Consider the following 24,169-nt stretch of genomic DNA (forward strand, 5'->3'; position numbering starts at 1 on the left):
ATGGGCAACAGGAGATGGATCACTTGATGATTATCTGTTCTGTTCATTCCCTCTGGGGCACCTAGCATTAGCCACTGTCAGAAGACAGGATGCTGGGCTAGATGGATCTTTGGTCTGACCCAGTATGGGTATTCGGATGTTCTTATGTTCACATGACATGTGGAATGCAAGCACTGAAGGCAATGTGGAGCTGTCATCGGTAACACCCATGCATCCTTCAGCGGTGGCTCTTTTTTGTACCTTCCCTAAACATTTCAAAATTGAATAGAGGCATTTGAAACCACACAACTAACCATGTGCTCTTTGTTACAGGGAGAATCAGGGCATCCAGGGGCATTTGGACTGCCTGGTCCAGCAGGCCCTAAGGTGAGATTTTTGTTTGTTCTGAGTCAACACTTGTTTTTCCTGTCTTGACGTTGTGTGTACATCTGGTTTCTCGGAGTTGATTTGTGATTGTGGTTCTTTACATGCTCACTAGTGAGGGAACAAGCTCCCAGCGTTAGGATAATACACACTGCCTACAAAATATTGTTAAAACATCAGTAAATCCACCCAGGCTCCCGGGGGGGAGGTGAGTATTATCATCCCCATGTAACAGGTGGAGAGAGAGCTATTCAGAAAGCATAAGGCCTGAATTGTCCAATATCCACTAATTTTGAGTGCCTCAGTTCGTGCCAATTTGCAGTGACTTGGCAATGTACAACTTACAACAGCATTTACATCGCCTCTGGATTTGGTTCAAAGAATGTCTTCAGGAGTCTGGATTCAGTAACACCCAGCTGAACCCTACATTGGGAACAGCCTGGATCTGACGGGCCGTGTTTATGGCCTCTTTCTGTCCTCGTTTACACAGATCCAGCTCCTATTGACTTACTCCCTTATAACTGGGGGCAGAACTGGGTCCGTGATTTGCATCAAGTGGAAGAGGTTGCAGCTGTATCTTTATAATGCAGAGACGCAGCCCGCTGACAATACAGGTGCCATTGTGCAACACACCATCTTGATCTAAATGTCATTGCTTGCTGAAGCAGGTAGCCTTTGTGGGTCACATTTCCATATGAAAGATGGGGGGGCCATGAGGCTAAACTATAGAAAACTATGAACTGCACGTAAATGGTGTAATATGCACAGCAGGTTATTATCTGCCTAAGAAAGGGGCCGGGTTGAATTCGCAGAGCCCAGTTCTGCTCCCACTGAGGTCAAGAGGAGTTTTGGCTCTAACTTCAGTAGGGGCAGGATCAGGCCCTGTGTCTACAGGTCCTGTCTGGCACAGAATAAGAGGATCCATGAAGCAAACAAGCAGCGTTCATTTGCACAGGACCCGCTAGACTTGTTAGCCAGGGAGACATGGGCAGGCCCTTTCCCTAATTGCCTGTCACTTCCGTGGGTGAACGTTTATAAACTGCCACGGTTCCCACAGGGTCTGCTCACAAGCACGCTCGTATTAATCACTGGGTTGAAATGCTTGGCAGCAAACCAGTGAATGCAGGAGGGGCACAGTGGTTACATGCAGCAGCACAGAGGGGCTCATTGGGGAAGTTGCATGACGGAGCGTTCTGCAGAAGATCAATGGCAGCTGTGAATGTAGAGCTTGGCTTGGAGAACAGGGGGAAGCATTTTAATACAGTAGTTTGTAACCTAGGCCCTCTGTTTCCTAGTGACTCTGGGTACACTCATCCTTCAGGGGGATTCAGCGGCAGGTGACATGAATTGAATTTGTCACCCATACATGCTGGCCGGCTGCGTGGCTCCAATCTATGGCCTAATAAATAAATCCACATTTTCTGTGCATCCTGAATTGTTATCAATAATGGTACAAAAGCCAGATAAACCGGTGGCTTCTGTGTAATATCTGTGCCATTTCCTCTTCCTGGTGCTAAGCTCATCGTCCTCATTTGGAGTCTGCTCTGCCTAACCAAGCTGTGCATATTCCTTTCCCTAAGGACTTGGTCCTGCAGGGTGCTTAGCGTTTCTGTGAGTTGTTGAGCACCCTCAGCAAACCTTGAGATCACTCAGCAGGTCACAGGATCAAGCCCTTCTAGAAAAGAAGGTGCACAGCTTCATGAAGTGGTGACAGAGAGGAGATATGAAAACTGCAGGTATTTGATAGGCATACACATTATGATTTCTTCGTATTACCATAGCACGTAGGAGCAGGAGAGGAATTATTTAGGGGAGTACTAGGGGCACACCTCGGACACTGTATACAAATACTAAACAACAGTTAAAAGTTACATGGCTAGAAGTGGTAGGATGCAGTTGGGAAAGGGAACATTTTGGTTGGATAACTTCACAAATTTCCTGGGTACGGTGTATGAGTGTGAACCATCTCTTAAGAGAGGTAATAGGAACATCATTGTCTGAGTTATTTAACAGTAGACTAGACAAGGCCCTAGAAACTATATTCTTGGGAACAATCCGGCAGTGGCAAAGGGATACAGTAGCGGAGGGATGAGTCCCAGTTGGCTGGATAATGTTATACCAGGTGAAAAGCTGTATCCAGAAATTCACCCAAAAGAAAACGTTCAAAGCTGGTCTGCATGGGGTGGAGGAAAGCACTGTCACCATATAGGATCAGGGCAGGGGCCAGGCAAGTGTCACGGAAGCGGGACTCAGAACTGCTCCCACTCCAAATGGTGGTGGTCCCTGGGCCGGCCAGTGTAGGTCCAATGCCTCAAGAGGCAGCCGAGAAGAAATGTAACTGAAGAGCAGCCATGGAGTGACTCTGGAGCTGAGCAGGAAACAGCACCTAATAGAGAATGGTTTCAATTCATTCCTGGTTATGGCCCTGGAGTTTCCCTGCTGCCCTATCCTTCTGCCAGCACACTGTTATGCTGCAACTAATGGGACTACTTTGTATGAGCCTGGCAAACCTTCGCTCGCTCTTTGCCTGCTTTTCCCCCGAAGTACACTAGACTCTAGTGTCATTAGATTATGCCAACCTGGGTGACATCCACAAGTGCAGTGAACTGGGACTTGGAAGATTTTGCATCTGTTCTTGGCTCTACACCAGCCTTTTTAACTGACTGTGGACAAATTACTTTATCTTTAAAGTGTCTCTCCATCTCAAAAAAGATATCTTGGAATTGGAAAAGGTGCAGAGAAGGGCAACACAAATGATTAGGGGTCTGGAACAGCTTCCATCTGAGGAGAGATTAAGAAGATTGGGACTTTCCAGCTTGGAAAAGAGGCAACTAAGCGGGTATATGATAGAGATCTATAAAATCATGAGTGGTGTGGAGAAAGTATATAAGGAAGTGTTATTTACTCCTTCTCCTAACATAAGAACTAGGGGCCATCAAATGAAATGAATAGGCAGCATGTTTAAAACAAACAAAAACAAGTACTTCTTCACACAACATACAGTCAACCCGTGGAACTCTGCCAGATGATATTGTGAAGGCCAAGACTATAACAGGGTTCAAAAAATTACTAGATACATTCATGGAGTATAGGTCCATCAATGGCTATTAGCCAGGATGGGCAGGGATGCAAAACCATGCTCTGAAGTGTCCCTGTGTTTTCCAGAAGCTGGGAATGGGTGACAGGGGATGGATCACTCGATGGTTACCTGTTCTCTTCATTCCATCTGAAGCACCTGGCATTGGCTACTGTTGGAAGACAGGTTTCAGAGTAGCAGCCGTGTTAGTCTGTATCCACAAAAAGAAAAGGAGGACTTGTGGCACCTTAGAGGCTAACCAATTTATTTGAGCATAAGCTTTCGTGAGCTACAGCTCACTTCATCTCACAAAAGCTTATGCTCAAATAAATTTGTTAGTCTCTAAGGTGCCACAAGTCCTCCTTTTCTTTTTGTTGGAAGGCAGGATACTGGGCTAGATGGACCATTGGTCTGACTGACTATGGCCCTTCTTATGTTCTTATGTTCTTTCCTTGCCTCAGTTCCCCATCTGTAAAATGGGGATGGCAGCTATCCTTTTCTCTCTCACACACACTCTTCCTCCCCCCGTCTTATTTATTTAGATTGAAGGGGCTGTCTCTTACTGTGTTTATGTACAGTGCTTAGCACAATGGGGCCCTGATCTCGCGAGGGTCCTTTAGGTGGAACTGTAACATGAATAATCACAACAATAAAGCAGTTTGAATATGTCTGTATGTTCAAAAGATGGAAATGCAAAATGCGCTATGGGCTAGGAAGCATGGGTGTTCACGTGATGGCTATCATGGGCATGTACCATGCGTAGTTTAAATACATTTTGACAAAGTAAAGCCAAGCATTCACTGTAGAGAAGTGAGCTCTGCCACCTAGCTCTCTCTCAGCTGCCCTAATTAAATATTAAAACAATCATCTCCTTTCACAGGGACTTTTATTTATTTTAAAGGGCAAACCATCTATGGTGTGGCTTCCTTTGCCTGGATTTTGGGCTCTGCTGTTTTAAGAAGGAATCCCAATTTTGCTGACTGTGCATTAAAATAGAAATTACTAATGGTTTAAAAAAAACCCCCAAACCGTCTACTTACTACATTTATATATAAGCATAGAGCCAATAACTGGGATTATAAAGGAGGTGGCGCTGATAATTGTAAAGGTCACGTCTCCTATTCCTGCTGTAATGATTGTTTTTTTGTCAGATCACTTATCTTTATTTAGCAGCACCATTGTGGTGACGCTGAGATCTCCGGGTTCTGCTGCAGGCTCTGAGGAGAAGTAACTGGGTCACAGTTGTTCCCATGTTCAATCAGTCTTCATTTATCCCCAGCTAAGTAGGAGAAGCTCACAGACAACCATTCAGGTGCTATATATGCATTTCAGGAAACTCAGTGAGCTGCTAAACTACTTGGCTGGGGGATTTTCCAGTCTCTTGCCTTCGGGTCAGTCTTAGGCATTTATTTTTTCTTTTAAGGAAAAAGTGAACAATTGTTGCAGACTTCAGTAACTGTATAGTGAAACTTCCAGCTAATGCCACTACAGTCTTCTGGTAATAGTACGTCATCCCCAGAGGACGTAATCCCCCTCTGATAACTGAGGATAACAGTAATGAAATCCCCTCAGATATAAGAGCTAGGAATACCAATACAAATCTAATAAAAGCACCTTTTTGTTTTCATAAAAAATGTAAATGAGGTTAACTGCTTGCACAGCTTAGTGAGGTCTCATGGGGACATTCCTGCTGTATTCCTAGCTCAACTCCTTCAACATTACAAATGTTCTCTCCCTTCCAATTTTGTGGGTAAATTTAGTCCTCGTCAGAATGAGGGGCTGGTCTTGCTGGCTCCAGCCAGGTATAGTGCAAACAGGGGCTGTCAAAGCTTCTCCCCCCAAAACCCACCCTCGCCTCGACCTGGAATGCCTCCTGCTATTCCAGTTCCTGGCCTCTGATTGAATCGGATTCTATGGTGGCTTTGGGATGTGAAGAAACATCCACAGAAGAGGGGGAAGAGGCCCCCTGACTGGGGGAGAGAAGGTGAAGAGAAGGGACCCCGTCCATCTGAGGCCCCTCAATGTGGGGAGGAAGCCACACACACTCTTCTCATATTAGATTGGATAGTAGGAAACACTATTTCACTAGGAGGGTGGTGAAGCACTGGCATGGGTTACCTAAGGAGGTGGTGGAATCTCCATCCTTAGAGGTTTTTAAGCCCCAGCTTGACAAAGCCTTGGCTGGGATGATTTAGTTGGGGATTGGTCCTGCTTTGAGCAGGGTGTTGGACTAGATGACTTCCTGAGGTCTCTTCCAACCCTCATCTTCTATGATTCTGCATGAGTCCCTGCACCACAGTTTAGCATCTGCATGAGGCCTCATAAATGTGCTTGAATCTATTTATAAACCTAGTCATAAGTTTGTACCATCGTTTGCCTCCACGGCTAGCACAGTTCCCAACTATAGTATGGCTGTGCTAACAAGTTCATCTTTCTGCGAGTGGTCTCGGGCATAGTTTCAGCTAATATTTTGGCTTTTTCAAAATATAACTCCCCCTATGGGCAAACTGAGCTATAGCCTCGCTCCCCAAAATGGTGACTGGTACTTGCAGAGCAGAGTCCTGTCGTGTAATGTCCCTGCCAGAACCATGCTACTGAATGACGTTTTAACTTGCACGGTTCACATTGTGAGGCAAGCAGGGCCTGCAGCACTACCAAGGTCCTGGTCATTTGTATTTGAATCTGGGTCACCAACGGTGAACCTGTAGGTCCCCCTCGTGCCCATGGCTCTATGTGGGCACACCCTGCATCTCCACAGGCTTCTCGTAGGATCGGGGCCTTCCTGAACTAACCCTTGTTTTGATGGTTTCAATTTGCTGGAAATATCAGCGGCTGGAAATCGGCAGCGTAAGCTGAACATGAAGGCTTGTTTTTTTTGAAGCTGAAGCCTTATGAGTTAGGAAGGTCCAAAACTGGAGTTAACATAAGGGAAAAGAAAGTCTGTTGAACTAACAACCGAATCAGTTGGTCCAACAGTGCAATCTCAAAACACTCAGGGCTACATTCACTGATGTGTGTGTCCGTTTTGCGTTGATCTGGTGGATGGATTCCCCCCAGCAAAGAACACCACCTCCTGCACTGTCCCACTGCAGTCAGGTGTGTTATGGGCACATCATGAGCTTGCTACATTGGCTAGCCCCATCTGGCAGATTGCACCAAACAGAAGGCTGGGGGGGGGGCAGAGTCATAACTGGCTCCCTTGCCCCCCCCTGACATAAGTGCACCAAAGAACCTGGTCTTTCATTTATGAACTATGTATTGGAATACACAAAGAGTTTAAAGTGATAACAAGTTTGAATCACATCTGTCACTCTCCAGCCAAACATAAGAACATAAGGTGATGCCATGAGCTTGCTTGCATTGTGTGTGTTTCTCTGAACTCTGGGGCTTGCTTATCACCAAGAACTGGCTTCTACTGTCAAACATACTGCCTTATGGGTGTGTCTTGTTCATACTGTTTTCAGAATGACTCCTCCTCACCCAGCCAAGAAAGGGGGAAGTACCAAATGCATGTAATTGGCCCAATTAGCAACAACTCTGAAACAGCTTATACAGAAATCTGCATGTGTCGGTTTGTCTTTAAGGGGCAAGTCTGAAAACCAAGTGTTAAAACCACAAAGAGCTTGGTGTGACAACAGTGCTGGTTTCTGAACACTGGGAGCAAAGGAAAAGGTTTGAGCTTCATTGTGGGAGCATAGCTGGGAGATGGAAGAGCACTCGAGGCATTTCGCACTGATCCCCAGAGAAGCCAGCTCAACGTCTCACAGGAAGTGCCTGTTTAATTCCTGACTATGTTATTTATTGCTTTTCTCTTTTGAATTAACCTCTTGTCTTTTTCAATGTTTTATTTCCTCCCCAGGGATCTGAGGGACAACCAGGTCCACCAGGAATTAAGGGCTATGTCGGAGCACCTGTAAGTCATGATTCTCTGGTTACATTTTAGTAGCTAAACAATCCTTGAATCTGGAAACTTCCCCCACATTTCCAATGTATTCTGCACAACTGATTCTTCCATATGACAATCTAGAGATACCTGACTCTCCGCTACGTTCCCACAGTGAAACTTCTGTGACTTCTGGGGAATTACTTCTGACTTATGCCGGATGTATGTAAGATCGGCATTAGGCCTGCAGAGAATGGTCTATAGGAATTACTAGGAAACCTAACATTTTGGATGGGTTGCTTTGAGCTAGCTTGTGTGGCACAGTGAGGCGATATTCACACGGCAATGTTATAATGTTGTGTTGGCGTCTTGTGATGCAACGTTAGTACATTGCTTCACAGTTGGATCACAACACAATGCAATGTGACCTCATGACATAATGATGTTTTGAGTAAGCTAGTCTTAGTCTGCAGAAGAGAAGAATGAGGCGGGATTTGATAGCTGCTTTCAACTACCTGAAAGGGGGTTCCAAAGAGGATGGATGTAGACTGTTCTCAGTGGTAGCAGATGACAGAACAAGGAGCAATGGTCTCAAGTTGCAGTGGGGGAGGTCTAGGTTGGATATTAGGAAACACTATTTCACTAGGAGGGTGGTGAAGTACTGGAGTGGGTTACCTAGGGAGGTGGTAGAATCTCCTTCCTTAGAGGTTTTTAAGGCCTGGCTTGACAAAGCCCTGGCTGGGATGATTTAGTTGGGGATTGGTCCTGCTTTGTGCAGGGGTTTGGACTAGATGACCTCCTGAGGTCCCTTCCAACCCTGATAGTCTATGATTCTATAATTCTATTTTGGAACCCTTTGGGGCCCTGCATATTAGACTTGTAGGACATGCGATTACCCTGTGGAATTTGCATCAATCCCCAGAAAACCGGAACAGGTATCCAATTTGCAACCCAGCCTCCCGGACTTACCTTAGCAATTACGTGGGCACTGTACAGGTGCACCTAAGTGTACTGTGTGGTGTACTGACTTGACTGTTGGTGCAGCAGTGCGTTTCAGTGGAATGCCAGGCTGGCTGATGCATTAAAAAGCTGCCTGTACTGGTTGATACATGTTCCTTTATAACTCACCAGATAGAGGCCTGTGTTTTTGGAGAAGGCTGTGAATTTTCTTTCCTGTCACGTATAATGTTTACCGGACAACTGTGGCGCCTATAGGCCTCCAGGGTCTAAAACCAATGAAAGTCAGAGGAGAATCTGGTTGTTTGCCTAGGCCTGGCTGTGGATCAGTGCGGTATTACTACCCAGCTGTCTGAAAAGCAAAGGGGTATCCGCTTACATTGTCTATTGAGCTGCAAGCCAGCGCAGCAGCTCCTGGGCAGATCCCAACAAAGTGTTAACAGTGCAACAGGCACATTTGAAGAAAGTCAGGAGAACGTTTTCCTCCTGCTTCTTGAACCGCCCTTTTACATAAGGAGGACAGCTCCGCCCTGCAGTACATGCGGTGTGGCTCATAATCTGTTGGTAATGACCCCATTTGTTTTCATCATCTAGCTGGCATTTGGTGTGCGTGGTTAGAGCAGAGCAGGGCTATAATCGTATGCTCTGATGCCCCAGCGGGCCCCAAGGTACTAGTGCACCTGAGTGGAGTCATCTTTTTTTAACCTCTTCCACTCTGCTTTGAGAAGTGGCCGGGTAGGACTCTGCTTTCTAGAACAGGATACTGCAGAGTTCATTTTTGCTCCTTCTGTTTGTCTCTCTAAGTGAACTCAACTAACAGCATCAGCTGTAGCTAAGATAAAATTAAGAGTTATATGAACCCACGTGCTTCAGGGCACCACATGAGGTAAGGAGGAAACATCTCCACCAGCACACAAAATTAGGTGCATCGTGGTCCCCGAGGTAGATTGTGGATTGTTTGAAATCATTTGGCATTGGCCACAAGACATTCAGTGGGATGGTCAGTTTCTCTCTGGTCCGGTAATTCTTAAGACCTAGAAGGCTTTTGGGACCTCACATCTGGTATAACTCCATGGCAGTGCTGTAAGATAGACTACATTTGGAGGTGCCTCGGATCTCATGAATGAAAGGCATTTGGAGGGGCCACTCCAGGACGTAGTGATTCTACACTGGCACACTAAAGATGAGCACTGACAATTATACCTCTCTGTACCCCTGCTGATAAGCTGACAAGAAGACATGGATAAGCTTTGAAAGTGAACCCCAGGGAGAACTCAAGTACATTACATCTACCTGACTTTCTCCCAAGCATATTTGCACATGTTAAACCCCTGGAGAGGCATGGGAAGGGAGGAAAGAAGGGAGAGGGAGAGAGAAAGCAGAGATTATGTTATGGAGTGTCAAGTGTGCAATGCAAACAATGACTTTATCCCAAGAGAAAATAGCAGGTTTTTCCAACTGGGAAGTTTGATCACAAATATACTGTCAGACCTGGACAGGCTTGTCCAGTGTTTGATTTCACTCAAGGATGCCCTGAAATCTTAACAGCATCTAACCTGTCCTCCGGACCAAATAAACCTGGGCATGCAGTTCTCATTAATTTTCAGCTAAGCCAGCTGACCTGTAACGTGGAGATGAGTGAAGTATTAAAATGGGATATTAAATATTAAATATATTTTATTATTTAATATTAAAGTATTAAAATAAGTATTAAAATAATTCATTAATATATGAATTCATCAGAGTGTAAAACATTTCACACACAAGCAGTTCCTGATGGGTCACCATCAACTGAGTGTGCGTGTCTTGTTGCCGTCGGGTTTCCCTGTTGTTTGCTCAGTTGCTACGAAAGAACTAAACTACACCTGCAATACAATGTGGCTGTTCACAGGAAAGGTTAAATCTCTCCCCCCTCCTTCATTTGATCACTTATAGGTTTGTCAGCAATGTTATGTGTGTAAAGTGCTGCCGTCCAGTTATCTGAGACACAGCAAACCCTACTGTTTCCAAGTTAATTGGAAAGCTATGGATTGCACTCTGTGCCCAAATTAGCGTCAATGGAATGTCACTCACCCACAAGGCTGAGTTTGGCCGTGTTCGGCTGGGATTATTCAACAGCTGTCAATGCTCAGTGATACCTGCTGCTGTACCCACTACACTCTCCTTAACCACAGTGCCTTGCAGCACATCAGTGTGACATCCTTGCTTGTTTACGGGGCAGATCTTTCCAGGAATGTTGTCCTTCACTGCCAGAGGATCAGTGAAAAAGACAGCTCCTTCCCTAAGGAGGAGAATATGGACCATGTTGGATGAAGATTTGTAATTTCCCTTTTGTTTTCATTTTTAGGGTCTGCAGGGAGAAAGAGGAGAAAAGGGAACTCGAGGAGACAAGGTATCACTAGGTCATGTTAGAGCCACAGCCTAGGAAAGCGATGGGTTGCTTTCCCTCTTTGCCTTTTGCTTTGTAAATGAATGTAACATTGGGGAAGGGTGTGAGACTGATACCTCGAAGGCTGAGGCTGACAGCCCCTCCTTGCACTGCCCGGCACACAGCTGTGAGCTGAAGCGACTTCTCGTGGGGGTGAAACAGGAGTTCAGAATCCCAGCCCGTTCATTCCCTTGGTCTCTCTGCTAAGAATGGCAACAAAGGTGTCACTTGGAGTGCCAGCTGGGGCAGGTACTCCTGTGATGTGTTCACCTGGGGCACCACCCACCTAACAGATGGTAATGACCTTTGGAGGTTACTGACCAGAACTGAATCTGGTAACCTAAAGATAAAGGGATCGCCATCCGATTACCAGCTCCCTGAGCCACCCAGCTTCCTATATCCCTTATTTTGTCTCATCACTACAAACACAAGCATTCATGGGTTGCTGGCTTTGCTACATCAGGTAAGGAATCAGGATTTCTTCTGTGTGCGTGTGTGCACTGGCTGCTCTCCCAGTCCAGAGTTCCAGCGGCATCACTTTCAAGTGCTTTGCTCCAGGCCTTTTGTGTTGGTGAATTTCCTTCTATTTCAAGTCGGGTGCAGGGCCCCCGGCTGAGTCTAGCTGTGGTGAGGTGACCAGCTGAAGAACTCAGACGCTTCTTGAGCCATTGCATTCATCGAGTAGTGTCTTTGTTCCTCTCTGCCACCAGAAATAAACGTAGAACCCACAGTCCTCGACTGCCTCTGAGGCTGCAGACGCAATGCAGCTCAAAGGGTGGGCTGCTAAGGTGGCTTTGAGCTCTCTTTATCTAGAGTGGGCTGCAGGTCACTGCCCTGGTTTAACTTAAAGCAATCTGTGGCTGCTCCAATATATAAGTGGCTATCAGCGGCTCAGTGAAGCAGCTAGAGATTGATGGGGCACAGGGATTCCCTGGCTGGTAACTATAATTATCCCCATTTTATGGATGAGAGGCTACGTGACTGGTACAGCTGGGATAAGAACTCAGTACAGCTTGGCTCCCACACCTGTACCCAGACCTCCCTGATTACGGGTGTCTCTGTATTGGGGTGGCATAGCCATTCAATACTGGTGGACATGCGCTGTGATTTGCGCCATGTTTACCAGTCATATTAGACAGCACGGAAGCCATTAAGGCATGGCTGTTCAAGCTAGTGCTGAGGTAAGGAGTTGCCAGTCCATTAGAGATGCGGGGTGCAGAGAATAGCAAGGGGACGGGTGCCAGTCAATTCTGGGAGTTTGGCAAGGCCTGTTAGCTGGGGAGTTTGACCTATGTTTGAGCTCCCTCTACTGATAGCCAGCTGTGGGTGCATTAGTAGAGAGTCATCAGTAAAGCAGAGCAAAAATAAATAAATAAATAAAAAATAGGGACGGGGGGGAAAATAGTTGATGCACTAAAAATTCAATTTCAGTTGAACTTGTCAAATAAAAAGGAGGGTAAAATTCCCCAGAAGTTGAAACATTCGGTTTAGACATTAATGAAACTAAACGTGTTGACTTTTCATTTGAAACAATGAAAGTTTATTTTGAAATTTAACTAGATTTAACTACACAAAAAAGGGTAAAAAAACCCAAACAAACCCACAACCGCCCCAAAATGGCCCCTGAACCAAAAAGACAACAACCAATTGTTGGTCCAGCTCTGGTCATTAGTCTCCAGTCCAGCCTGATTCCCAATTCTCTCTCTTCCCCGATTGGCCAGTGCTCTGTTCCCAATATCCATGTGGTTGTTTATCATAAAATTTCCATTATTCCCTTTCATGTTTTCTGTACTCATCATTGCAACTGGGCACATGCCCATTATCATTTAATAATCCTCATGCCTTTGCCCCCGGAGTTCAAACCAGAGGAGATGTGTTGTGTCTAGCCATTCCATCAGCCCCTTTTCCTGTGACAGTATTGTCTGGTCTGTGGGGGTGTTTGGCTCCCTTAAGAACATGGATAAATTTCCACATCACTCGGGTACGAGGAGGGATGGAGCTGTGAGGGGGCAGGGAAGTGATGAACTAGACAGGAATTAAAATGAGAAACAAGTGAATTGGGTTTTGTTTCATTCTGAGGGATTTGCACAATTAAACCTTCTTTCTTTCCCTCCTGGCCTATGCATAAAAGTCAAGATCTCTGCTATAACAATTGTGCATTTACAGTGCATAGATACTGCACTCAGGACATTTATACCCCTTGTTTTAATTTCTACCAGTTGGAACTACTGGGAAAGTAGTGGGCGTTAAGAACCAGGCCAAAGATCTCTCCCTGTCTGCTTTTCCATCTGCAACCGCTTATTGCTTCTGAGAAATCTGAGTCTAAATTTTTGCCACTTACAACACCATTGTTAAAGCATTAATAAAAATCATTTATGCTTCTCCCAGCCTAAGGAATATAGGATTTGTTATATTAAATTAGAACATTAGTCTCTATAATGAATATTGGTCCATCAAACCATTATCCCGATGCTTCAGAGGCAGGCGAAATCTCCCACAAGGCTCTTATGTCACTGTACACTGAGAGCACCTTAAATCAAAGCACTGAGACTTTATGGTGCAGTACATAACTTTGAGCCTTATTGATCATGTCTGAACTCGAGGAGAGCCAGCATACAGCAGTCACTAACTCCCAAAGTTCTGTCCCAGCATGCAGCGAGCTCATGTAAAACCTGGGTTGAATTCTCTAAGGACGGTGTCTTTTGTAATGGTAGTCCAAAGTCCTGGTCAGAAATCTGGAGGAGATTTCCCTGGAACATTGATTCCAGCTTGAAACCTGTAGCGATCAGTTTATACACAGAAACACAAGATTAATAGAACATTTAATTGAGCAGAATATGGTTGTCATATAGAGTTGACCAGAAAACTGGGACATTTCAAAATATTTCAGTTGGGAACTTTTGATTTAGAAATTCACCTTTCAATTTTTTCCCATTGGGAAACTGCAGTGTCCCACCACCACTTTCCCAGATTTTTTGCCGTTTCCCTACTGAGAAAAAAAAAAGTATAGAGAAGTGGGGAGGAAAAAAACATAACCCTTAAAAGTGAAATATTTCTTTATTTCAGAAAGTAATATTTCCAATATTTTGTTACTGCTCTCCAAGTAATAGAAATTGGAAATTAGTAACAAAATATTAAAAAATGGGCTTTCACCCACTTTCTCATTTTTTTTGACCATTTTTCACCTGGCAAGAGTTGGAAGATAGAAGGTAGAGAGAAACAAACTTTGATCACCTTGTTTGATCTGTCCTTTAGCCCTTGTATAGATTGCACGGATCACAACACGTTTTCCATTCTTCTTGTATCCTGGCCTTCCTTCTCCATGTATGGCCATGTCTTTTCACGATAAAATCTTCCCGTCTCTTTGGAGATTGGCCAAGTGGTCGTTTCAGTTCCCGTGGGTACCATTTGGCAACAGATGCAGTCCATCGACCGTCAGTGAGACTCACTATATGCCTGGCCCATCACATTTTACTATGCTTGCTCTTAACAACATCCTGCACTCCACTCTGGTGTCTGATCACTTCACTGGGGACTTGGTCGCGGATTGAAATTCCCAGAATTCTTCTTTCCATCGCCCTCTCCATGACAGACAGTCACTGCTCCTCTGTCTTCGTCAGCGCCCATGTTTCACTGCCCTACAACATTGCTGGCAGTCTTGTTGAGTTGAAGAGGCTGGCGCGTGTTGTCTTGTTGATTTTTCCTTGGAGGACATCCTTGATAGAATTGAATGCGCACCAACCCACTTTCTTTCTTCGCCATAGTTCACCTTCCTGATTGTGGCGCATGTTAATTTCTTGCTCCAAATAGACATATTGCTCAACTTCTTCTATTTGTTCTCCCTTGATTGTTATTTGGGCTCTTGGCAAGGTATCAGACCGCATCAATTTCATTTTGGAATGGTTAATTTTCAGTCCGACTTTGCTGCTTTTTGCGTTGAGTTCTTGCAGCATTTTCTGTAGTTTGATAGTATTTTCGGCAATCAACACAATATCGTCAATGAATCCGAGATGGTTTCACTGCTCTCCGTTGATGTTGATTCCACCCTTCCAATTCATCCGCCTCATTACCATTTTGAAGCAGGCTGTGAAGAGTTTCGGTGAAACCATGTCTCCTTATTTCACCACTTTCTTAACTGGGATGCGAAGGGGAGTATCAAATAAAGTTATATCTGTAGCGCAGTCAGAATTTGCTTCCTTTAATAGTCTGATATCGTTTGTGTCAATGCCCTGCTGTGTAAGAGCTTTCAACACTGCATTGATCTCTATGCTGTCGAATGCTTTTTCATAGTCGAGGAAGGCAATACATAAAGGGAATTTGTATTCCCTTGAGCGTTCCAATAGCTGGTTTATAGTGAAAATATGGTCCATTGTGCTGAAATTCCTCCGAAAGCCTCCCTGCTGTCTCGGCAACTGCTCGTCCAGACTCTGAGGAAGTCGGTTTGTTATTATTTTGGTGAACAGCTTGTAGACATGTGAGAGCAGGCATAGTTCTTTAGATCTTGGACGATAGTTCTTTAGATCTTCATGATCGCCCTTCTTGTACAGCAGAATGGTATTGGACTCCTTTCAGCTAGATGGTATCTTCTGCATTTCCAAGTAATGGCTAAACCTCTGAGCAAGGATTTTTCCAGAGGTCTTGGCCTCCAGCGCTTATCATTTTGATTGTCAGTCCATCTTTACCACAACAAACCACAATTATTGAAATGGAACATTCAGAAGACGTGCCTTTTGTCCTCTGATTGATTCTCATTTGGGAAAAAAAGAAGAAAAATCAGCCTTTCACCCCCAAATCTGTCATTTTGGAAAATTAAACATTTCACCAACAGTGAGCATTTTCATTTCCACTGAAAGCCTGTTTTTTGACAAAAACAAAACAAAACAAAAATAATTTGAGTTGGAAAATTTTAAACCAGGTCTAGCGTCATATCATTATTCAGCCCTCTTTGTGTGTGCCCTTCATTCCTCTAGCAATGAATCCATCTTATGAGATCCTACGCGGATGTCATAGATACACCGAAAAAGATGCTCGGGAGGGTGCAGTGCTCTGTTGATCAGCACTCTGTAAAGTTGTGAAGTCTCAAACTGTCTACACTGCAGAATACAAAGAGTTTAATTCAGGCAGAGGGGTGTGTGTGTGTGTGGTATGTGTAAAACTGGACTGAGGCAAGCTCATAATTACAATAGATAAAGATTGGGAGGTTCCTCCCTCAGGCTGCTATGTCACATAATGTGCAGAGCAGTGAAATGCCAGCCCTGCAGCTTCTCAGACCGAAACAGCATTTCTGATGCAAGATCTATAGATATTCTTAAAAAATAACCTCCCCATCAATTAACTGATTTGTAAATCCATTTTCAGTATGCTAAAGCAATCACACACACACACACACTCTCTCTCTCTCCCTAACAAATCAGGTACTTAAATCTAATGCTATAAGTACAGGTTTACCAATAATAGCTTTGGTCAAACATTTATATGATGAGGTATAAATCACAACTGAGATTCATAAAGCTTTTTTATTATTATAAGCAAAACTCTAAATAATATTTAGTTACAAAGAGCTCCCTCTACTGATAGAATTTGTTTATGAACAAACTCTGTTATGATTAATCGTAATAATATTAATTCTATTATAGTGGTGCTTAGATCAGGGCCCCATTGGACCAGGTGCTGAATAAACACATAGTAAGGGACAGTCCCAGCCTCAGAGAGCTTACAATCTAAACAGATATAAGACAGACAAAGGGTGGGAGGAGGGAAGTACAATTATTCCCATTTTACAGATGACAAACTGAGGCACATAGCGATGAAGTCTTGTGGGAAGTCTGTGGGAGAGGCAAGAATTGAACCCATATCTCCTGAATCTGGCTGCTGCCTTTGCCACAAGGCCATCCTTTTGAGAGCCTCAGATGAAAAGAGCCATATTACAAATGCAAAGTATTATTACTGGGCTCAGCCCTGAAACCTTTAATTAGTCCTTACTCAAGTATCCCTGCCATTTCCCTCAGGGTGGATTTTTACTGAATAAGGATTGCAGGACTGGGAACAGTATCATGAAAAACAGCTAAGACAGAAATTTTGGTTCAGAAATGGATTGGGTTGTGTGATAAACTAGACATGTGAAGTTCCTAGTAACAGCACTTGGGAAACAGGAGAAAGGAGTTCTGACTGACCGGCCTTATTCCCCAGTACTGGGCAATGATGCTTCTTCCTATTCATGAAAAAAGGGTGGTAGGAAATCTAAGAATTACAGAAATCAGAAATGGAAAATATATACTAGGTTGTCTGGCAACTACTCAGTTCACCTCCTTGCTATAGACATGCCACCCCTTCTGCAGAAGTGTATTTCCCAGAATACCAGACTTAGATCACTTTTCATGTTCACAGCTCCATGGGTGAGTGGCACGGAAGGATGTGCAGACTGAGATGTCTCTTGCAACAGAGTGATAAACAATTTTAACTAGAAGTTATCTTTTTCTTTCTCTTCTTTTTTCCTAGGGAGAACGAGGTCTTGATGGGTTCCCTGGGAAGCCAGGTGCAGAAGGGAAACAGGTATGGAATGAATATTCGGGAGCAAGAGACTGTTCTTCAAACTAGGCGTTAATGCACAGTGAATGGGAAGGCGGCTGCTGAAATGGGACTTATCCCAGACAGCTGCCGTATTGTAACTGTAGGAGCAGGAAGGCATCTCTTAAAATCATCAAGATCTTTTTGAGCACCCAGTTCTAGTGGGACTGGGCCCTATGCTAAGCAGCCTTGTTCTACCCTGACCAATGTCTCGTCAACCCAGGAGCACTGTGCTCCTAGTGTGAGGAGTAGAACGCCATATGATTATTTTTAAAGGATGCGCTTTTTGTGGTAATGCAGTTATGGAGGAAAATATTTTATCGACTTCCAGCGCTAGCTGTCAAGCATTAGAACATTCAAAGGCCAGGAGACGACAGTGTGATCCCTCAAGACCTGCCTTTATAGCCTTAGTACACACAAAGCAGTCTGTGTCCCACATCTAGCCTCCAGGCCCGTCTTTCCGCAAGGAAACTAACCATTAATGTCACCTTGTGCTTCAGCAGCTATGTGGAGATACTTACGGATCTGAAACATTTTCCTAGCACTTGAGTCAAAGCTGTCAGCAAATCTTTAGTGCCCTCTTAAAATGGGATTTCAGAAGAGATACTGTGCTCATTTGCACTGGATGTAAGAGAGCTGATACCAAAGGGAATGTGTGCTCTTGCAGAATTAATGATAGGCTCGATGGTGGAACTCAAATGTAAGTTATGTGGCTAATTTTGTACTCACCACGCTGCAGCGTGGTTCCCTTGTTCCTCCATCTGTGTTTATTAAAATTAACCCTCAGGCCGTTTCTTTTTCCATTGCCTCGCATCTTGTGTAGTCATTTCTCCCTGTGCAAAGTGGATATGAAACAGGGCCAAATGGACGGGATGGAAGGGGTTTACCCTCACCCTGTACACAAGAGGACAGACAATGGAGAGTCTGTCCATCAAGTCTCCTTTTGGTCTTGCAGTCTGGTCTCCTTGTGCCCTGTGCTGATATATACCGTCTCATGCAATAGTACTCCTCCGAGTTTTTTCACTGTCTCCCAGTTGTGCTAAAGTTCAGTACTCTGCTTGCAGCTAGATCAGTTCCAGAGGTAACACTGGGGCTGTTATGCCAATAGATTTTTCTTTGTGTGTTAATTGTTTTGATTTTGAGCTTTAAGTAACAATGCAAGTTGTGCACAACAAATATGGAGATTCACTAAATGTGCTTGGGGAGAAAAACTGCTACATTTTAATAATTTACAAATCATAGTGGGGTGCCCTGACTGCTGGAGTTACGGTTTTCAAAGAAAGGGAACCATGTTTCACAATAGGGTTACATTTTCTGGTTTTGGTTGTCAGACGAGAGTTTTTTCCATCACCAAAGCTTCCAAACATGGTTAACCAAGATGGTAGCCTTGGAGAGGGTCTTTTTCCTTCCATTGACTGCTAACAGAACATCCAGTTGCTGCTAATTAGATAGGCACTAATTACTTTAAATATTTGTACTAAAATAGCATTTGTGGGTCTGTAACAGGGTACACTCACTGGTAGGGCACCTCCTCCTGGCTGCTCTGGGGATTTGCTCCATCCAGGTCTGACACCCCCTTCTTGCATTTCACTCTTGTTGTGGCCTCTTTCACTCTCTGGGACTCAGCACGCTCCCTCTCTGTGACTTGGCCCTGCGGCCAGGTCTCTGTATGTGTTTCCACTTCCAGGGGAGAAAGTTCTCTCCAGACCAACTGGCCAGTTGCCTTTCCAGGCTGTCCTCTAATCTCAGGCTGTGCCACATTCACAGTGGCAGGTAGGGGAACCTGGGCTTGCCCTCTACTCCAGGTCCCAGCACAGGCACCGTCTGTCCAGTAGCCACCGTCTGCTTACTCCCAGCCCTCGTTGCGATTTCCCTGCGCTCCCTCCTACTTCCCGTCTCTTTCTCGGCATTCTGGCCCACCCATGAGGTCCAGCTCCAGCTCCCAACTCCCAGGGAACGACTGCAGCCTACTTCCCCTGCAGCCTCTTCTGGTCTCCGCTTCCCAGCTTTATACCAGCCCAGCCTACACCAGCCCAGCTGAGTTCCATCTTCCTTTATCCAGCCTAATTCTCCCCCCCAAGTGCAACCTACTAGGTTAATTAGCCCCTTCCAAGCTACCTTAACCCCTGCAGGTGAGATGTAGAGTGAACACCCCTTCACAGGAGCCCAGTGAGATTGGGATTCCCTTATGCAAGGCCCTGTGCATACAGTGAGGGGTAGGGCCTACCCCCCAAAGAGCGTATGGTTTACATAGACAAGACACATAAAGGATAGGAGATGAAACAGAGCCACACAGAGGTGAAGGGACAGGCCTAGATGACCACTCGAGGTCCCTTCCAGTCCTAAGGTTCTATGACATGCCCAAGGTCAGTGACAGAGCTGGGCCTTGAAAATAGTGGGTGCAAATCACTGCAGTGCAAGCAAGCCAACCTCCATGTGCCCAGGAGCTTCATAAAGCATTTTGCCTCTCAAGGTAGCTTGCCTCCTGGTGCTCTGTGCTGCCACTGTGGCCGTATGCAGTGGGAGGCTGGTGCAGTCAAGCCTGTTTCATCGAATGAGCTTTGGATATATTTATATTAATGACTGCACTGGGCCCAAAGTTCTGGAGTGGTGCGATGCATAAATTGAAAATGTATCTGATCTGAACATGCATTAATTCGTTAGTGAAACGTTCTGTCTCAATGCACTGTTCAGTGTTGCAGAGACAATGCAGACAGAATTTAGAACACTGGAAAGCTGAGAAGATAGACTAGGGAGCTTTTCCCCACTGTGCGGGCATCTGTGCTCTTGACATATTGTCTGCAGGTTAATGCAGGAAACACTATTTCAGTAGGAGGGTGGTGAAGCACTGGAATGGGTTACCTAGGGGGGTGGTGGAATCTCCTTCCTTAGAGGTTTTTAAGGCCCAGCTTGACAAAGCCCTGGCTGGGATGATTTAGTCGGGGATTGGCCCTGCTTTGAACAGGGGGTTGGACGAGATGACCTCCTGCGGTCCCTTCCAACCTTGATATTCTATGATTCTATGAATGACTTGCATGAATCCCCTACACCTAAACTCTCCAGGTTACTTAGCAATTTGGTTCTGTCAGCCTGTGTTTGTACTTCCCTTCCAGTTATGGGGCCATCAGCAGACTTAACCATGGTTGACTTTACTCTTCCCACTGTATGGAATAATATGGTTCCGAGGCCATAGCTCTGTTCTGCTCCCCCTTGAGAGCTCAGACCATTACCTCAGTCAGTTTTTAACCTGGGCTATGGTGTTTTTTGTTTGTATTTAGTTGCGATTTAGCCAGTATCGTTAGAAGAGGGGACACGACACCTCACTGAGATCCTAATGTACTGTGTCTGCTGTATCCATTAAATTATTTACAGAACTAGTTAAGATTTCTGGCTACACTGGTTGGACTGAGAAATTGCGATGGCATAGTAGGGCAGAAGCTGATCATTAGCTTTTCCTGGGGAGAGATTTCTCTCTGTGATACCTTTGCAGAATTGTTGCATTCTGGGGCTTCTCCACCTGCTCTGGGTCTGGGCTGCCAGCAGAGTGGCAAATCCTTATCTCCATGCATAGGCTGGGCATGTGGGCTGGTCAGGACTAGGATCAGGAAACCCTCCCCTTTTCCCCCAGAGCAGCCTAACTGCGGAAGCAGCTGCTGCTGCCTCATCATGACTACAGCAGCCCCCATGTCTGCAGGGCAGAGGGAAATGGCTTACAGATCCACTGCTCCAGCCTCCCCCTCTTTCCCCTCCCCACAAAGCAGAACAGAAGAAGCCCTTCCTCTTGTACCTGTTCCTGCCAACCTCCTCCTTCCTAGTCCAGTGCAGTAGGGGCCTGCTAATTCCATTAGTTAAACACACTCGTGGTACCTTATCATTGCTCCTGGGCTGCAGGCTGAATTCCCATAGGGGTGGGTATTTTGTCCCAGCAACTGGATGCCAGACAATGCAGATTGATGATCTGCTCCATTCTCCTGTCAGAGGACATTTAACTAAAGCCTTTGTCTGCACAAAGTCACCTCATTTGGTTTTATTCAGATTAACAGGGCTTTTTTTTTTTTTTTTAAAGTTTCTCTGTATTGCATTAGTCTTGGCTGAGTCACTAGGACCTTGAGGGGATGTCTACACTGCCCCGAGTCTCAGAGCCCGGGTCAATTGACTCAGGCTCACAGAGCTCGGGCTGCGAGACTGAAAATGGCAGTGTAGACATTTAAGCTCGGGCCAGCTGCGGCTGTGCCCAGGGGTCTTTGATTGCAGTGTAGATGTATCCCGAGACACTAGACAGCTACAGGCCATGCCCTGGCAAAATTAGTCCAGTGCTAAGGGCTCGGTCAAAGGCTCTGTGTCTCCTCTGCATTGCCAATCATACTATGTTGTTGTTCTATTTTCAGGGCATTAAGGGCAGCACAGGCCCACCAGGTGCCAGCGGACTCAAAGGAGAAAAGGTGAGCTGGGGAAGGTGCCCAAGGAGCACTTTGAAAGGCAAACTCATTTCATTTTGAATAAACTGTCCTAGAAATTACAGTACTGCTAGTTATTCCCATGGGTCTCAGGTGCATCTAGAATCACTCGGAGAATTGATAGATGGAGCCCTGGGGCTTGATATTGCTCTCTCACTAGGATAGATCCCGAGTAACTCCGCTGAAGTAAACGGAGTTAACACTACTTGAAAATTTGGTGTAAATGCCTGTTCTCCTGGAAGCCAATAGGCCTCAGTGGGAGCAGGATCTGATCCCAAGTGAAAACAGAATCAAGCCCATGTATGTGTTCCTGGGATTTCCTGGAAATGGTGAGCTCAACAAGTTCTTTGGTTAGCTAAGTTGCTGGGTGAGGCTTTGAGTGGTGGAGGGATGTGTGTATTTGGGGCAGCATGAATGACGGGAGGCATTGTCTGTGGTTACTACAGTAAAAGCTGTGTTATCCAGCACTTTACCAAGCAGAAAGCTCTAGAAACTGGCATTTCAGGGTGTTGGATCCGGGCGGTGCTCACCTCGGGTGGCTCCCTGCAAGCGGCGACGTGTCCCTGCTGCTCCTAGGCAGAGGAATGGCCATGGGGGCTCCGTGCACTGCCCCCGTCCTGCCCCGGGCGCTGGCTCTGCAGTACCTGTGGGCGGAGGCAGCATGCAGAGACGCCTGGCCATGCCTCTGCCTAGGAGCAGCAGAGACATGTTGTTGCTTGCGGAGAGCCGCCTGAGGTGAGCACCGCCTGGATCCACCACCCCAAATCCCTTCCCATGCACCAACCCCCTGCACCGAGTTCCCTCCTTCGCCGAAACTCCCTCCCAGAGCCTGCACTCCAACATGCGCCCCAACCCCCAGCCCTGAGACCCCTCCCACACCCCAACCGCCTTCCTCCATTCGTAATTATATGTTAATGCTATCAAAAATTTGAATTTGTCCCTAAAAGAAACATTATCTATCAGAGAAATGTTAGGGAAGATCTCCCAAAGCCTCATAGGGAACGATTTTCCATATAGCTTAGGTACAATATTCAGGTTTCCTTGGGCATGCCCTCCTTTGTTCTGATTCACAGCCTGCATAGTTTTGCTTCCCGAAACAATGCCAAACACTTGTTTGATAGCATAATCTTGTGGTTCACAAGCCCGTCAACAACAAATCATCCAACCAGTTTAACAAGTGCTGCCGAAAATCATGCTGTTGTTAGCTTGTCGGGGGATCATTTCTGTCCTGCCTTCCTGTGTTAATTGGAATAATTAACACCTTTTCTCTTGACATCCACGGGATGCAGCAGGCATTTGATCCAAAAGTCGACAGGAACTGGCTCAAAAACATGAATGCTCCTTCTCTGTTGCTCTGCTAGAGGAAAATTCAGACTGTCGGTGAAGATGTCCTGCTAAGCACAGTGGCCTTTCATTCCTGTTTTTTCCCCCTAGAAGGACGCTCCCTGTTTCCTTGTGCTAGTGTTTCCTATGACTTTACTTTGTAGTACCAATAGTGTCAATTTCTTAAGAGTGAAGATTATTGCTCATGAGAGGTTTTGAACTCTCAGCCTTGGAGACTGCAGACTTTCATCCACAGATCCAGTGAGGCACAGATAACACCAATACAAGCTTCCTCATACTGACCTACCGGGGTCAGATTCTGTGCAGCTTCCCATCTTCTGGAGTCACTTACAGCTTGTGCAGTGCGGGTGTAAAATGACACCAGTTCGCACGTTTTGCACAGATGTAAATGACTTCACAAAGTGCAAGGGAGTGGAGAATCCAGTCCAGTGTGCCTACACCCTGAGCTGGGAGTTAAATTAATGGTAGCAGTGAATACGATGCAGGGGAAAGTATACTTCCCAGATAACAGGGTGATGCAGTGCATGTGTTTTTCTATTTATGTATTGTGGATCTGATGCTTCTCTTACTTACACTTGTATAAATCAGACCTCAGTCCATTGAATCAGTGCTGTTACCAATGTGAAATGGGTACGAATCAAGCCCCTTCTAGCTCCTTCAACACTGGATTTAAACCACTTGGAAAAGACACAAGAAAGCCTACAATGGAGCAGAGTTTAGCTGAGAAAACAATGGGAAAATCAAGCTCAGTGAAGAGAGGTGAAGCGGAAGAGCCGTCCAGGCAGCTAGAGCATGTTAGTAGGACAAATTCATGGGAAAGTCACTTTCTGACTCAATCTGTATACTGGAAGACACGTAAAAAAAATGACAAGCAAATGGGAGCTTCGCCTCCTTGATAATTATTCCCTGCTCTCAGATATTTTTAGTGGAAAGTTTTACCTTGTCATTTTAAAACTAGTTATTAGACTTTCCAGGGCAGCCTTGTGACTCTCTGCTTTCAGTCTGTCATGTTTTTGTTGTTTCCTACCTCGTCCTCTGGCATTAAAGATAAAAAGGTTTTTTTTCCCCACAAAGCGGCTAAATGATACTCTGCT

General features: G+C 45.4%; 1 protein-coding gene across 1 annotated transcript in view; it reads left to right on the top strand.

Annotated features, from left to right (window-relative positions):
- Positions 1–24,169, top strand: part of LOC141983518 (collagen alpha-1(XXII) chain-like) — a 208,389-nt gene that overhangs the window by 130,779 nt on the left and 53,441 nt on the right. Inside the window, exons 12-16 of the mRNA XM_074946717.1 lie at positions 313–366; positions 7,299–7,352; positions 10,627–10,671; positions 17,206–17,259; positions 21,663–21,716. Of these exons, the coding sequence (XP_074802818.1) occupies positions 313–366; positions 7,299–7,352; positions 10,627–10,671; positions 17,206–17,259; positions 21,663–21,716 (261 nt within the window). The remainder of the gene's footprint in view (positions 1–312; positions 367–7,298; positions 7,353–10,626; positions 10,672–17,205; positions 17,260–21,662; positions 21,717–24,169) is intronic.

The sequence above is a fragment of the Natator depressus genome, chromosome 2, assembly GCF_965152275.1.
Source record: "Natator depressus isolate rNatDep1 chromosome 2, rNatDep2.hap1, whole genome shotgun sequence".
Lineage (NCBI taxonomy): Eukaryota > Metazoa > Chordata > Testudines > Cheloniidae > Natator > Natator depressus.